The 15131-nt window shown below is 46.2% G+C and overlaps 2 protein-coding genes across 3 annotated transcripts in view; one reads left to right on the top strand and one right to left on the bottom strand.

Moving 5' to 3' along the window:
• Positions 1-283: 283 nt before the first annotated feature.
• On the bottom strand, positions 284-3104 carry LOC108034600 (uncharacterized). Its single transcript, XM_017109533.3, has 2 exons — positions 3063-3104; positions 284-2986 (listed from the first exon to the last, which is right to left on the bottom strand). Exons 1-2 carry the CDS (start codon positions 3063-3065, stop codon positions 422-424), a joined length of 2568 nt encoding a protein of 855 aa, XP_016965022.3. The 5' UTR covers positions 3066-3104; the 3' UTR covers positions 284-421.
• Positions 3105-13686: 10582 nt separating this feature from the next.
• Positions 13687-15131, top strand: part of LOC108035417 (dynein axonemal heavy chain 3) — a 41170-nt gene continuing 39725 nt past the window's right edge. For both annotated transcript variants that reach the window (XM_017111039.3, XM_050886131.1), the window contains exons 1-2: positions 13687-14043; positions 14099-14302. In XM_017111039.3, the coding sequence (XP_016966528.1) occupies positions 13824-14043; positions 14099-14302 (424 nt within the window). In that variant the 5' untranslated portion in view covers positions 13687-13823. The remainder of the gene's footprint in view (positions 14044-14098; positions 14303-15131) is intronic.

The following is a 15131-nucleotide window of genomic DNA, read 5'->3' as shown; positions in this document are numbered from 1 at the left end:
GCCTGGCAGCGAGCAAGGTGCCAGGACCCGGGACCAAATACAGGACCCAGGTCGAGTCCTGACCAGCCCGCTGACCCGGCGCCCTCACCCACCTCGTTTTTGGATAATTGCGTTCTTGTGCGCTGAGCCATGAGCTTAACTGTTGCTGTCATAACTAAGCGAAAAGGTACACAATTTATGGAATCGAGTCCAAGTCCCATTCCCAACAGGTGCCCAGCCCTCTGGAGTGGGCTCCCCGGAGTCGGATAAACACAAAAACAGCCGGGTTAGGGTATAACAATTTTTGTTGGATTTATTCGTTGATTTCGATCGTTAAATAATAGCAAAACTTACGGCCTAATAGTGCTTGGTGGGGGTGAGTGGTTCGAGTCGTGAACGAGCGGTTCAGGTACAGGTATAGGTATTTTGCGCTAGTCCTTTCTTACAGGGCTCGGCGATGACGCAGCTTCAGGCGGCGCACGGTCTTGTACTGGTAGCCCTCGTCCCCAAGGATGGCGGAGTCCTGGGACACTTCCTCGACGGGCGCATCGGCCACCACCTCCTCCTCGGCGGGGGGCAGGTAGTCGCCGGCAATCTCGGACACATCGCGGCGCTGGCGGTACTTCAGGCGACGCACGGTCTTGTACTGGTATCCATCGGCAGCCAGGACGGCGGAATCCTGAGAAGCTTCCTCAACAGGAGCCTCCTCCAGAGGAGCCTCGGTGACGACCTCCTCGGAAGGGGGCAGGTACTCGTTGGCGATCTCGGAAACATCCCGGCGCTGACGGTACTTCAAGCGGCGGACAGTCTTGTATTGGTATCCATCGGCGGCAAGGACAGCGGAATCCTGAGAAGCAGCCTCGACTGGGGCTTCCTCAATGGGGGCTTCGGTGGCGACTTCCTCAGTAGGAGGCAGGTACTCGTTGGCGATCTCAGAAACATCCCGACGGTGACGGTACTTCAAGCGACGGACAGTCTTGTACTTGTATCCATCAGCAGATAGAACAGCGGAATCTTGGCTGGCTTCCTCAATGGGAACCTCCTCAACTGGGGCATCAGCAACCACCTCCTCAGTGGGGGGCAGGTATTCGTTGGCGATCTCGGAGCCATCGCGGCGCTGGCGGTACTTCAGGCGGCGCACGGTCTTATACTTGTATCCATCAGCGGAAAGGACAGCGGAATCCTGGCTAGCTTCCTCAATGGGAACCTCCTCAACCGGAGCATCGGCGACAACCTCCTCAGCGGGGGGCAAGTACTCATTGGCGATCTCGGAAACATCACGACGCTGGCGGTATTTCAGGCGGCGGACAGTCTTGTATTGGTATCCATCGGCGGCAAGGACAGCGGAATCCTGAGAAGCAGCCTCGACTGGAGCTTCCTCAATGGGGGCTTCGGTGGCGACTTCCTCAGTAGGAGGCAGGTACTCGTTGGCGATCTCGGAAACATCACGACGTTGACGGTACTTGAGGCGGCGCACGGTCTTGTATTTGTATCCATCAGCAGAAAGGACAGCGGAATCCTGGCTAGCTTCCTCAATAGGAACCTCCTCCACAGGGGCATCGGCAACCACCTCCTCAGTGGGGGGCAGGTATTCGTTGGCGATCTCGGAGACATCGCGGCGCTGGCGGTACTTCAGGCGGCGCACGGTCTTATACTTGTATCCATCAGCGGAAAGGACAGCGGAATCCTGGCTAGCTTCCTCAATGGGAACCTCCTCAACCGGAGCATCGGCGACAACCTCCTCAGCGGGGGGCAAGTACTCATTGGCGATCTCGGAAACATCACGACGCTGGCGGTATTTCAGGCGGCGGACAGTCTTGTATTGGTATCCATCGGCGGCAAGGACAGCGGAATCCTGAGAAGCAGCCTCGACTGGAGCTTCCTCAATGGGGGCTTCGGTGGCGACTTCCTCAGTAGGAGGCAGGTACTCGTTGGCGATCTCGGAAACATCACGGCGTTGGCGGTACTTCAGTCGGCGGACGGTCTTATACTTGTATCCATCAGCCGAAAGGACAGCGGAATCCTGGCTTGCTTCCTCAATGGGAACCTCCTCCACAGGGGCATCGGCAACCACCTCCTCAGTGGGGGGCAGGTATTCGTTGGCGATCTCGGAGACATCGCGGCGCTGGCGGTACTTCAGGCGGCGCACGGTCTTATACTTGTATCCATCAGCGGAAAGGACAGCGGAATCCTGGATAGCTTCTTCAATGGGAACCTCCTCAACTGGAGCATCGGCGACAACCTCCTCAGCGGGGGGCAAGTACTCATTAGCGATCTCGGAGACATCACGACGCTGGCGGTATTTCAGGCGACGGACAGTCTTGTATTGGTATCCATCGGCGGCAAGGACAGCGGAATCCTGAGAAGCAGCCTCGACTGGAGCTTCTTCAATGGGGGCTTCGGTGGCGACTTCCTCAGTAGGAGGCAGGTACTCGTTGGCGATCTCGGAAACATCACGACGTTGACGGTACTTGAGGCGGCGCACGGTCTTGTATTTGTATCCATCAGTGGAAAGGACAGCGGAATCCTGGCTAGCTTCCTCAATGGGAACCTCCTCCACAGGGGCATCGGCAACAACTTCCTCAGTGGGAGGGAGGTACTCATTGGCGATCTCAGAAACATCACGACGCTGACGGTACTTCAAGCGGCGGACAGTCTTGTATTGGTATCCATCGGCGGCAAGGACAGCGGAATCCTGAGAAGCTTCCTCGACTGGGGCCTCCTCAATGGGGGCTTCGGTGGCAACATCCTCGGTGGGGGGCAGGTACTCATTGGCGATCTCGGAAACGTCGCGGCGATGACGGAGCTTCAGGCGGCGCACGGTCTTGTAGCGGTATCCATCATCTCCCAGGGCGGCGGGGTCTTGGGCCAGCTCGGCACCAACTTCCTCCGCCGGCGGGATGTACTCATTCACGATCTCGGAGACGTCACGACGGTGCCTGGCTTGTTCGACAGGAATCACTGCAGCCGTCGCGGCGGCAATAAAGATGCACGCTAAGAAAAGTTTCTGCAATGCGGAGGGAAATCGAATATTAGACGAAGTAATCCTGGAGGTCGGGGCATCCTGCTGCGGGGATATTCACCATTTTGCTATAGATCTCCAAGCTAATTGCTTTGACGATGGAATCTATGGGTCGAATGATTAATCGTCGCAATTTGTCGGCATATTTATACGCTCCAATGTTTGCCAGCTCCAAGCCAAACAATGACCAGCGCTCTCTGTTTGCCGGCAAACAGCGGCGGAAACCGAAATCGAAACCGATTCCGAATCGGTAACAAAGCAATGAATCTGGCCAAAGCCCCAACATGCGCCACTCGAGCCCTCAAGTGCCCCCGCCACCCTTGGCGTCGCCCAACTTCATCTTCACGTGGAGATTAAGCCCAGCTGGGAGCCGGTTTGCTCCGGAGCACAGTGGGTAAAATCGAAAATAAAATATTACGTGGTCATATTCGGAAACATGCACAATGGGGAGTACAAAATACTTATTTTTTTATGATGAAGGGTTTATAGGATTAATACTAGGCTATATTATTCCTACTAACCCTTTATCATAAAAATCAAATTAAAGGTAAGGTGAAGTAAGGTGAAATTGTTTCTAAAAACTATCATATTTTTGAATTCTTCTAAATCAATTTCTTCCTCTATAAAGTAAGCCTCCCAAAAAATACACTTATGTCAACGTTTTTTCCAATCCTCGGAACACGTAAAGTAAACTTTGTTCGGTATATTTTACTTACCCTTGAACCTAATTAACTTAATGTACCTATTTATGATTTATATTTAAAAAACCTATTTTAAGAGCAAAAGATGTAAAAAAATCGTTCTGCTACTTTGTATTTCACATAGTTATTTTAAGGATGTGTTTAAAAATATATTTACATTGTTTGAAAGTTATTTATTTTAAGCAGTGGGAATCATATATGGTCAAAATTTCGATAACATATCCCATAGTGCATAGGTGGAGTTGCCCGAAGATTGCCCAGTGCGGAACTAAATGCTGTACGTTTCGCTTTCGTTTGACGTTCGCTGTTCGATTGGATTCGATTGCCTTTGCCGCAGCTTAAGATACAGCTTCACGGTCAAGAGCGAGCATCGGACCTCTTAACAAGATCTAATGCAAAAACACAATGGTATTCGAACCTTTTAATGGCGGCGTACGTTGGCGCTCGCACAGCTCGGGCATTTATTAATAGTTTCGAACGTTAATTTCTAAGTGGCTATCGGTAATTTGCGTACTACTCGGTTCGGAGTTCAACGAACCGCTCAAGATTGATGGTTGGCGAAAGGTCGCATGGGCAGCACGACGTATTTGTTTAATGGGTTTCGCTAATAAGTTTTTGAGTTTGTTTTAATTTGTTCCGTTGTGCGATTGGTAAATGATTTTTTTGTTGTTACACGTTGGATATTTTCGGATAGTTATTACAAAGTACAAGTATTACAAAAATACCTAAACGAGTTTAAAAAGCTGATCCCTAAATTATAATTTGGCTATTTTGCCTTTAATTTATACGAGGTTTTCCTTCAAGGCAGTAATTAAATTAGCAATACAATTTATAGGAAAGCAAATCTAGTATCAGGAATATGTATGCGTTTGATAATTAATAGTTGACTTTTAAAAATATACAATATTCGTGTAGTTTATAATGTTCAGTATTGTTGCTGAGGGAACTGATTTTCTAAAAGAACATATTAAGTAAAATCCCAACTTTAAATCTTATAAACACATCAATTAACAAATTGTCACCTTTAATTTTTCAAATGACAATTACCTTATATTAAAATTTTAATTAAATAGTTATATGATTATTATAGACGATAACTTGTCCCTACTTATGACAGTAAACCCATCGATAACCCATCCTGTTGTCGTAATCGGCTAATTGTGCAGTGGGGAATTTTACGGCCCTAGCAGTTGTTGTAATGAAGCGGGACCCGCATCCCGTTAACAGCTCCTTGCGACGAGGATATCAAAGATTTCGCCGAAAATATGCTGCACGCGAAAAGGACGAGGACGAGAAAACAAGGAGCAGCTTACAAGTTGGGAGCATGTTATGCGCTGCCGAAAAACTTTGGCTATGAAATTCATAAACTTGGCAAAACAAGCTTGCTGGCGGCGGCAAGAAGGACGAGAAGGAGTCTCCTTCCGGGAGAAGAAGAGGGAGGGGAGCTGAAGCTGGCTGGGGCAACTTTTCACAAATCATGCATATGATGTTGGGGCACTTTCACTTGGCGCTCCCGTGGGTCTTACGAACATTTCCCCCGCCCCGCGGCCTTGGACTAATTAAAGAGACAAAACTGCGTAAGTTTTTTGGGTTTTTCAAGAGTCATCGTCATATAGCCATCTTGAGTTTTCGCCCCAAAATGTGTGTCAAGTGGCAGCGAGTGCAAAACAAAGCAAATGGGGTGTGCAATCTGCTGTAAACAACCATAAATTTTGCCCGCCTTGGGTTTGCGACTTCGGCTGGAGTTGCTAGGGGAACTATCGCCCTCATAAAGGGGCCAAAAATATATGTGAAACACTCCCGATCCCCGGACAGCGGCGTCCTTATCGCAATCACTCACATCAGCACTTGTGAAAACGTGGCGGACCACTGAGATGTGGATGCAAGTACAGTGGAGCTCCCATAAAATGATCTTGGCTTAGTCAAGTCAAAGAAAGTGAAATAAAATACTCGTATCTGTAAAGAAATATATGAAATATGACATAATTCAGATCCTTGAGTTTAACTAGATTTAAAGCCCCAAAAAAGTTAATACATTCGATTTTAATATATAAATGAATTTCATGTATTCTTAAAAATATTTAGGAACGAACATTATATTTCAATAAGCAGAGACTTCTTTAATAATATTATGAGTATATTATACAATCCTTTTAATATCAATTCCCATACTTCTTCTTTTCCCGATTGAAATTTAAAATGTGGCAGATGTTGGTATGAGCCGTGTGAGCTGAACTGTATACTTTTTGGCGGTTGGGCTCCGAACCAAAGGCATGAAGTGAAGCATGAACATCCTATGACACATTATAATATGTATAAACGATGTTTTATGACAATCAATTTGTTTCAATCCAATAGACACACCCGCCGCCTGTGCCGGCCCTCGTGTGGTGCTCTCATTTATGTGATTATTTGATTTGTGTTTTGACGTTGATACTCGCGCACAGAACAGATTCGGAGCCAGGATGGGAATCCCAGCTTTTGGCATAACGAATTTTATGATCTAGAAAGTATCATTAATTTAATACGCATTCGCATACGCAAACAAGCCGATGATATGGTTGGGCATTTGGGGATGGCGCTGAGGATGGGATGGGATGAGGCTGCGAGCCGGCGGCCCTTAGTTATGCTCTTCTGATCATTGTAATGTAAATACGGGCCGAACTCCCCGGCCGCGTGCAATCATAAATAAACATTCGACACAAACACAATAAATGTCAAAAAGTTTCGCCATTATCCGCTCGCCAGTTAATGTCCTTGTCGCCGTTGTCAGCGTCGTCGTCATCGCGTTGTTGTCGTCTTGAAAGCGCACACAGCGCTTTATTATTTTAATGATTTCGCAGTGCCAGCGCCCCGGCCCCCATCCTGTCAGCACTCGCCGGCATGTCCTGGAACGCCTCTCGTCCTCCTGCGCTGTCCTGTGGCATTGTGTTTACATTTGTAATTCAATTCGCGACCGCTCCCCCTGCTCCGGCTCCGAAAAAGCTCTCCATCGCCGCTCCATCTCCGTCCGCTGGTTATTATTTTACATGTCGTTCGCTGGCTCACTATAATTTATTAGCAATTTGCATAATTTTCCTTTATAAAGCATTGCCTCTGTTTTCCGCTGGTTTTTCTGCTTTTAGTGCTGACACCGCGCCGTCAACTCTTTTGGGCCAGTGTTATGCAAATGGCCCGGTCGTAATGCCCATGGGTTCAAGCGTTCGCCACCCCACTTTACGGTTATACGCGATCGTCATCAATGGCCACTTTGTTGGCCCGATTATTATTGTCTGCACAAAATACGCACCGCTCGAAATTTGCATTCACATCTGCTCTGAACTCTGCTCAAGGCAAGGTCTCAGTCTCAGATCTCTGGGTTAGTTGGCTGAAAGCAGCTGCCGTCTATGGTTCTTCTACAGGGTCAGGAATTCTAAAGATCGGGGTATGTTAGGAGATCCGTCTAAAGTTTAAATGAGTTTTTTATATATACCAAAGTAAGACGAATTTGTGTGTAAAATAATGAGTATTTATTTATTCTTCCAGCTCCCCTTTAAAGTTATTTCAATTCTCGCAACATGCCAAATAGACCAAATAGACCATTCGAATTCGAAATAAATCGAGTTTATAAAAGTAAAAAAAATGCATACAATATTTAATTTACATCTTCAACCCGCTAATTTAGGCCAATAAGGGCCTAAAGAAAATTGGTTATTTTGCAGCAGGTCCTTCGCGAAGGCAGCACAATACAAACAGGGAACAAAAGTATCTTTATTGTTTCTTAGAGCTGCAGGAATTGTTTTTATTTTTCCCGCTGCCTTTCTCCTTTTATCCGATGCTGAACTTTTGCTGCATAAACAATTAAAAATTAATTTTAAAACTTTTGGCCAAAGATAAACGGAGGATGACGGTGAGCGAGGAATCGAGAGAATCAGTTAGCTCATTAAACCCGCCACATGGTCCTGGTCTTGGTCTTGTGGTTCTGTTTTCGGGCCAACTTTCGGTCGGAGGAGCAGCGTCTGCCTCATTACGCAATCTTCTAAAGGGGTTTTCGGGGGAGTTTCCTTGGAGTGGCCTTTAAATGGGGCTGAATGAAACTAAGCGAAACTACTTAAAATACCATTTGCTGTGGAATCAATCGCCAACGGATGAGTTTTGTAATTAGGCGGCTCACAGAGTTCGAAGGCAAACGAACACGCCCAAGTACACCGACTATAGTGTATAGACCCGGCTCGAGTCAACGTTATTTCATAAACACGCTCAAGTGATTTGGCAAACTTGTGGGCGGGGGGGCCACCAAAGGCAAGACTTTGAACCAGGCCCGGTTTGATCCACAGATCCAGTGTTTGCCCTGCCGGCTGTCTGTTTGCCCTGCCGGCAAAGGTCTCCGGGTCCACTGTTTGATTTGAAGGTATTAGAAACTAATTTGTACAGCAGCCAAAGCAGCCGCAGCACGGTATGGGGATGAGGATGAGGCATCAGCAGATCCCTGGCCAAAGCTAACCAGGATACAAACAACAATTGTTTGCCTGTCCATCCATCTATCCCCGGCTTTGGTCCTAGTTGGCCAATGGCCATCCACTTTGGTCTCGCTGTTTTCGGGCTTTCCCAAGACAATGAGTAAAAAATCCGAAGGCAAAGGCAAGCCAAATCCCCAACAATGGCAGCGACAACAACAGAATGGCTAAATCATATGGCCCGACTCGTCTGGAAAAGGACTACGACCACTGACAAAAAGGGACTCTGAGTCTCGTCTCGTTTTTAAGTCGCCTGCGGCTTAAATTTTCTTAAATGCTACATTGTCTCTGGCAGCCACAGAGCAGGGAACTGAGGGCTCAGTCCGAAACCCCGAAAGCTCGGACATGCCAGTCTTTTTACGGTTTAGCTAAACAATCTCCACCTCCGCACGAGTAAATATTTTCGGGCATATGCAAAAGTTTACAATGAACCGACACCAAAACGACCAACGTCCTCTCCTGGCTCCTGGCTAAGTACATTTATCTTTAAGACTAAAAACCATAACAATTTAGTGTTGGAAATTTTGAGCTACGCACTGCAGAATTTATTCACAGTTCCCCACACACACACATGCGAATCACGGAGAAAATCACCAGCACACGGACACACATAGCTGAGCTTCATGGTTTTCCGGCAGAAATTCGCACAAATATTTACCCGGCTTGGAAATTTTATCGGAGAGCGGCGAAAATGCTTGGCTAGGCGAATTGTTATTCCAGCAGCCGCTGCCCTTTAAGTTGCTCGTCCGATAATTCAATTTCAAAACTAAATTTCGCCATCTATTCTCATCAAAATGGGAGCGAACGGGGCAACATGCATATGCCAATGCATTTTTAACCCAATTTTGAGGTTTTAGTTAAAGAAATTTGACACTCAGCTACCAAAAAGGGGAACAATGTTGTGCTTACTTCAGTGTGTTCCCAGGAAGAGGTGTATCTTTTACAAACTAAAATCATTTTGTTATTAAAAAACTAGGAATGATATAAAAAATGAATAACAAAATGATTTCAGTATATTTGTTTATTTTTTTTGATATTATTTATATGACCTTATAAACTTCCCACTCGTTTCTGTATCTTTCAGATTTCAAAATTAATTTGAGTTTGAAAACTAAACCCTGACTATATAATTTTTGATAAATATCTAGCAGCTCGAACTAAAATTATATCTAACTACTGTTACGCTATTTCGAATAGCAATAAGCTCAGCTGAATAGGTAAGGCCTTCAGGTATCCATATATATCTGTATCTTTGACACCGTTGCGGTTTCCACTTCGATTCACATGTTTTCCCTCCATCAGAAGCCACTCGATCGCAATTGATGCGACGTTTCGAGGATAAATCAGGAATGACTGGCTATATTTGCAGGGAATTTGCATTGATGACTGTTGACATTTAAAACAAATATGAACATATAGTGGGCGGATTTCACTAGCCAAATGGTTTCGGCTTTTTTAGCCATGTGAAATGAGAGATGCCCCGGGGGTGGGCAGAGAAGAGTTGCAAATTGTTATGATTAATGCGAACATGAGATGGGCCGACTTTTCATTATGGGCATTAAATTTTTGCACATTTTATAATTTAATTGAATTTCGCTATATTTTTTTATCGCACTTTTGCAAAGCTAATTTATGATTGCTCAATGCGGCATGTAATTGCATACAAAAGCCTTTAATGATGGCCCGGTCGCAGTATCTCACTATCTGTATCTGCATCCGTATTTCACCCGTTCGCTTTTTTTCGCCTTTTTTGTTTCGCATTCTACCCACTTTGACATTCCATAATTATATTCGTTATTAATGATAACATAAAGCAAGAGGAGAAGAAATATTAGCGATAAAAATTGATTAAAATTTAAGCGAATGTCGATAATTAACCAGCCATAAATATAGCCGTGATTTAAGCGGGCTTTAAGCCCAGAAGATAATTCACTTCGTGTGCCGCCAATCGCTTGACTTCCGAGCTCGATCATCCCAGTGGTGCGTGTCCTCCTTGGTACCATCGTCTTGGAGCCAATTAGCGACCGGGAATTAAGTGCTCATCATCAGACGTCTGTCCAGACTTAGGTGGACAGGCCACCGTTGCTCTCAACCTTTGCCCCCAACCCATTTCCAGTCCCATTTCCCATTTCCCACTTCCCAGCCGAGCATAATGGAGTCCACACAAATTAGTCAAACGCAGGGCAAACTTGCTCGTAAACAGAGCTGCAAATGCGCCGCGACATGCACGGTTCCGCCGGGGAAAGGACGATCCCAGACAGTCGGAGTCGGATCCTGGCCAGCAGGGGGAGCAGCAGCAGGAGGTGGAGGAGCAGGAGCTGCCAAAGGACCGCACCACTGGCAATTGTAACTCCCAGTTTGGTCGCACGATTAATCGTCGTTGCAAATTGTTGGCACGTTTTCAATTGACAACCGAGTGCGTCGCCTGCACGGCAGCGTCAACCCCTAATTTGCACTATGACCCCAACCCCCTTTCGGAAGCGCCTGCCAGCCCAATCCCCACCCCCCGGGGGTTGCGTGTAAATCACACGGTGTTTGCTCTCGCTCCTGTTGCATCTTTTACGTGCGTCAGGACGAGTTTTGCTGCCTGATATGCGACACTGGCCGCCTTATCCTTCGTCCTCCCACCGCCCATTATCCACCTCGCGCCCTTTGACCCGCTTTCGCCTCCCCTTACCACCCCCTCCACGTGTGACGGGCCGTTTTAAAACGCCGACCACGACGCCTCTGTCGTTTATTTTGAATGTAATTTTTCAAGTCGCGACGTCTTCCAGCACCGGCCATTAATCACGTGGACAAAATGCGATTCGCCATGGCAGCAAACAGGAAAAAATACAGAATCGAGGCAAATAAACAATGGGGAATGGGCAGAAAAAAGAGAAAACTTTGCCTTGACGAGGCAGTTCTTTAATTATACCCTACCTCAAAGGAATCTGCGGAACATTAAACACGTTTGCTTAAAAATTAAATAAAATGAAAATACAATAATTTTATTTTTCGGAACCTTTAATTAAAATTCATTCGTCCAACGGTCCATAATATTTATAAGAACTAAGAAATATAGTTTCCAAACAATTCTTTTAGAATATCATGAAACACCAATCAAGTTTTTATAAGAAATCCCCTTAAGGTGCAAATAAAGCTCTATACTAAGCCTTTACTTCCTACTCTTTAAGTTTCGACGCAAGTTTTCATATTTTCCTATAGTACAGTATCGATGATTTATTTCCTGCTTTCGAACCAAGATTTATTCCTTCTTTTGTGTTCGAGGCAAGCGCATATCCAATTTCATACTTCCTCACTCCCGAAAACTGGGCACCACATCCTCACCCACAGCCACATCCACTGGGAAGTTAAGCTTCTTAGGGTATGATTGGATTCGACTTATTTCCGTTCTGGTGAAAAGTGTTGCATACTCGCAGGCTGGAAATGATGATGCTCCTCCGGACTTTTGTTGCTGCTCGTTGACTTTGTTAATAATGATGTTGGCCCACCCCTTTGTGTGTATTTTCAGCAATGAGGTCACGTGACTGACAGCCGTCGCATTACGGCCCTTTGTTTGCCAAAGCCCAAAGACCGAACCCGAGCCCGAGCCCGAGCCCGAAACTCCCCCCAGCAAAACCCACCCAAAAGGCCAATGACAAACTAAATGCAATTTGATGCGTGTCATGCCCCCAGGATGGGGGTTCGAAAATGCGTGGTAATCATTATTTGTGACAATTGACGAAGTCGGAATCAATTTTATATTAGCTCCCTAATGCTCGGATCAAAGTCCTAAGCTGACGCCCGCTGTTCTGTGGCAGTTAATAAATATTTGTCACGCATGGCTTTGGATGCGAGGCAGTGCAGCCACCCGGCTCCCTGGGCTTCCATTCCCCGAAGGACCTGTCCGTGGCACCTGCATTGCGTTGGCCAGGCGTGGCTTAGGCACGTGACAGGCAGATGACCTGGATCCTGAGTCCTGCCTCCTGCCTCCCGAATCCTGGTTTTGCCAACCTCCGAAGATGGCTTGGATTCCCACGACCTGTCACCTCCAACCCAAGCACACACACATTATAACTCTATCTCGCATTTGTGGCAACCGCATTGACTGCGCCCTCAAAGTTGGTCAAAGTTGACTGCCATCACGACAAGGAGGCACGGACCACAAAGGAAAGGCAACCGCATACGCCTATTAATCAAATTTCCAATTAATTGGCCACAATTAATTGTTGCGCTAATTGCAGACTCAGAAGGTCAAAACACCAGAGCCTAAACCTGGCAAAAGACGTCATTGTTAAAGCCAATACGTCTGTGGTCCAAAATGCAGTGGGTTCTGGCATCTGCTTGCGAAATCGGCTCATGATTATGTTGCCTCGCCTGGGAGTATTATGGATGGGATTCCCATTGAGCCGCATCCCTACTAGGGAGCTCCAGCTCCTCCGAACGGGTATTATTATTTTCCATCATTGTCAACATATCATCAGGTTCAATGACGAGCGCCGGGCTGCTCCTTTTTCCAGACAGATGGGATAATAAATACACAGCATGCCAGCAGCAGCGGCGGCAGCACTGCGACCAGCTTTCCTGCAGTTGCAGCGCTTTATTGAAAAATGTGTGCACAATTCGAGAAAAGCTGCCGCGCTACCTGCCTGATCCGAATGCTTTGGGGTGCACTTGGAGAAAGTATTTGAGGAATATTGTAGTTAGAAGAACTATTTTAGAATCTCTCAACAGAGAAGAAAGACAGACACTTAAGTTTGTTGTTATTCTTGTGAACAGCCTTAAAGTGTCTATGTTTGAACAGCCCGCATCATTAACGTGCGTCGAAATGTAGCCTGTTCAGAATATTTGTCCATAGGTTCAACTACGGTGTATTCCTATAGTTGCATACAAAGTTTAAAAAAATGTACAAATATATTTTAAGAATGACTGCTAAAGCAAATTGAGTATTCTTCAAGATGGATTTGTGATTCAGAAAACCATAAACATTATTTTACCCTAATTTAACTATTTATTTTATGAATAGCATTGAGTGAAATTTCCATCTAAATTTATAGGATTTCTCTCTATTTTCCTCCGTGTGACTGCGAATGCAGTTGAAGCAGTGGGAAGCCATCCCTTCGCCAGACACAAATATCAAATATTATCGAGCAGAGCGGAGCACGTTGAAAGTCGAGCATTGACGGGGAGTCGGGGAATCTCCAGCTCCAGCTCCAGCTCCGGTAGCGGCTTTTGCAGCCGGCCCCGGTTGCCGGGGTTACACGTACGCCCCCGCTTGCCGGGTTCCTGGGCCAGGAGGCCCCGGGTCCTCCGTTGCCATGGCCGTGCCTTGCCCATTGCCTGGGCCTCGACTTTGTTTGTAAACATTTCACGTTCATCGCTGGCCCGCAAATATTTCGCTGCTGCTACTGCTGCTTCTGCTGCTGTGCAAACTTTTGCCATCCGAACTGTGGGTTTTTCGTTTTTCCATTTTTCTCGAAGGGAGAGCAGAGAAAAGTATGCCCCGCACAGAGTGAAACAAATGAAAACAGACTAGAAAATCGTGTTTCGTTGTGTTGTTGGCTTTGAATACGATTCGTTAACAGGCCGACATCGAAGGAGGGATCACGCGCACACACACCATCCGGAATCCATGTCCTTAGAATGCAAAAGAAGGTAGCGCCCGAGCGACGTCCTTACTGCGATCCTCGGCTGCAGGATGACAAGCTGAGGAGAAAGCGAACCCTGCATCTTCCTCGAGTTTCGCAGGCTCAGAAGAAGGGAGATAAGCGCCAGCTCAACGACTGCCCCTTCTTCAATCTCCAATATGGCTTCGACCAGCTGCCCCTGGATCCGGTCAAGGAGTTCCTGCAGGAGAAGATATGTGAGTGGTCCTTAATGGCACCCTAACATTCTATATTTTAAATTTCTTTTATTAGCCCACATGCAAACCGACAAAATTGTGGGACGCTGCAACCGGGAGTTCGATTTCCACCGCTACGATTTGGATAACGTCAAGGAGGAGTACGACGAGTGCGATGATGACAGTCTGCAGGAACTGCAGCTGGAGGACATCGTAATGCCCGAGCAGTTCGAGATGCTGCGCGATGCCAAGGATCACAAGTACAACTTCGATTCCACGGGTAAGTGAGAGTTGGGGAAAACCACAGCCAGGGATGACAATTAAGTGGTACAACATTTGCGCATTATGCCAGGTGGCGGTGGCGGAACAGGGGGAGCAGCCCCAAAACAAATTGCCACACATTTTGTGTTATTCAATGAGTGCGAACTTTACCGCAAAAACATAACACTTAATACTTTATTAAATGCGAAAACATGCCCCGACTGGAGCTGCTCCCTCGCCCAACTCCCAGTTTCTTCTTGGCAGCTCCCCCACTTTCCCGCTCCGCCCGCCCAATTTTCCTGGCTCCCACAGCGCAGCTCGCTGGAAAATTGTTCACCTGTAAACATAAAAATTCCAAACATTATCCTTTTAACATAAAATTTTATAACCGAAATGAGGAAAAAAAGGTAAAACCAAAAAACAAATGCGTATGACATTTATTTGAATATCCTTTGGGAGAGCAGGGCACTCAGCGGGTGGAGAGGGGGTGGTGCAGGGCGATGTCGAAGGACTCGTCGAGCGACTCTACAACATGTTTATCATAGTGTTTTATTTAGCATTTACATGGAACATTTTTATGTTCTCGTTTTTTGCCGTGGCATACTCTTTAGGATATAGGGATGCTCTGAAGGAGTATTTTATTTATGCACATACAAAATATTCCTATTTTACTTAAATGTTTTTATAACTTATCCACAAAAAATGTATGTATTCATTATTAATTCCTGACTTGATAGGGATAAGAATTCACTTACATGTAGTTAATATATTTCATTTAATCCCTATTAGAAGTTATATTTAATGTAAATATATATCCCATATTTAATGATCCCTTGGTAATAAAAGGG

This window comes from Drosophila biarmipes, chromosome 3L (assembly GCF_025231255.1).
Source record: "Drosophila biarmipes strain raj3 chromosome 3L, RU_DBia_V1.1, whole genome shotgun sequence".
Classification (NCBI taxonomy): Eukaryota; Metazoa; Arthropoda; class Insecta; order Diptera; family Drosophilidae; genus Drosophila; species Drosophila biarmipes.
Note: the sequence above shows the minus strand (reverse complement) of the source record. Positions and strands in the feature narration are given on the sequence as shown.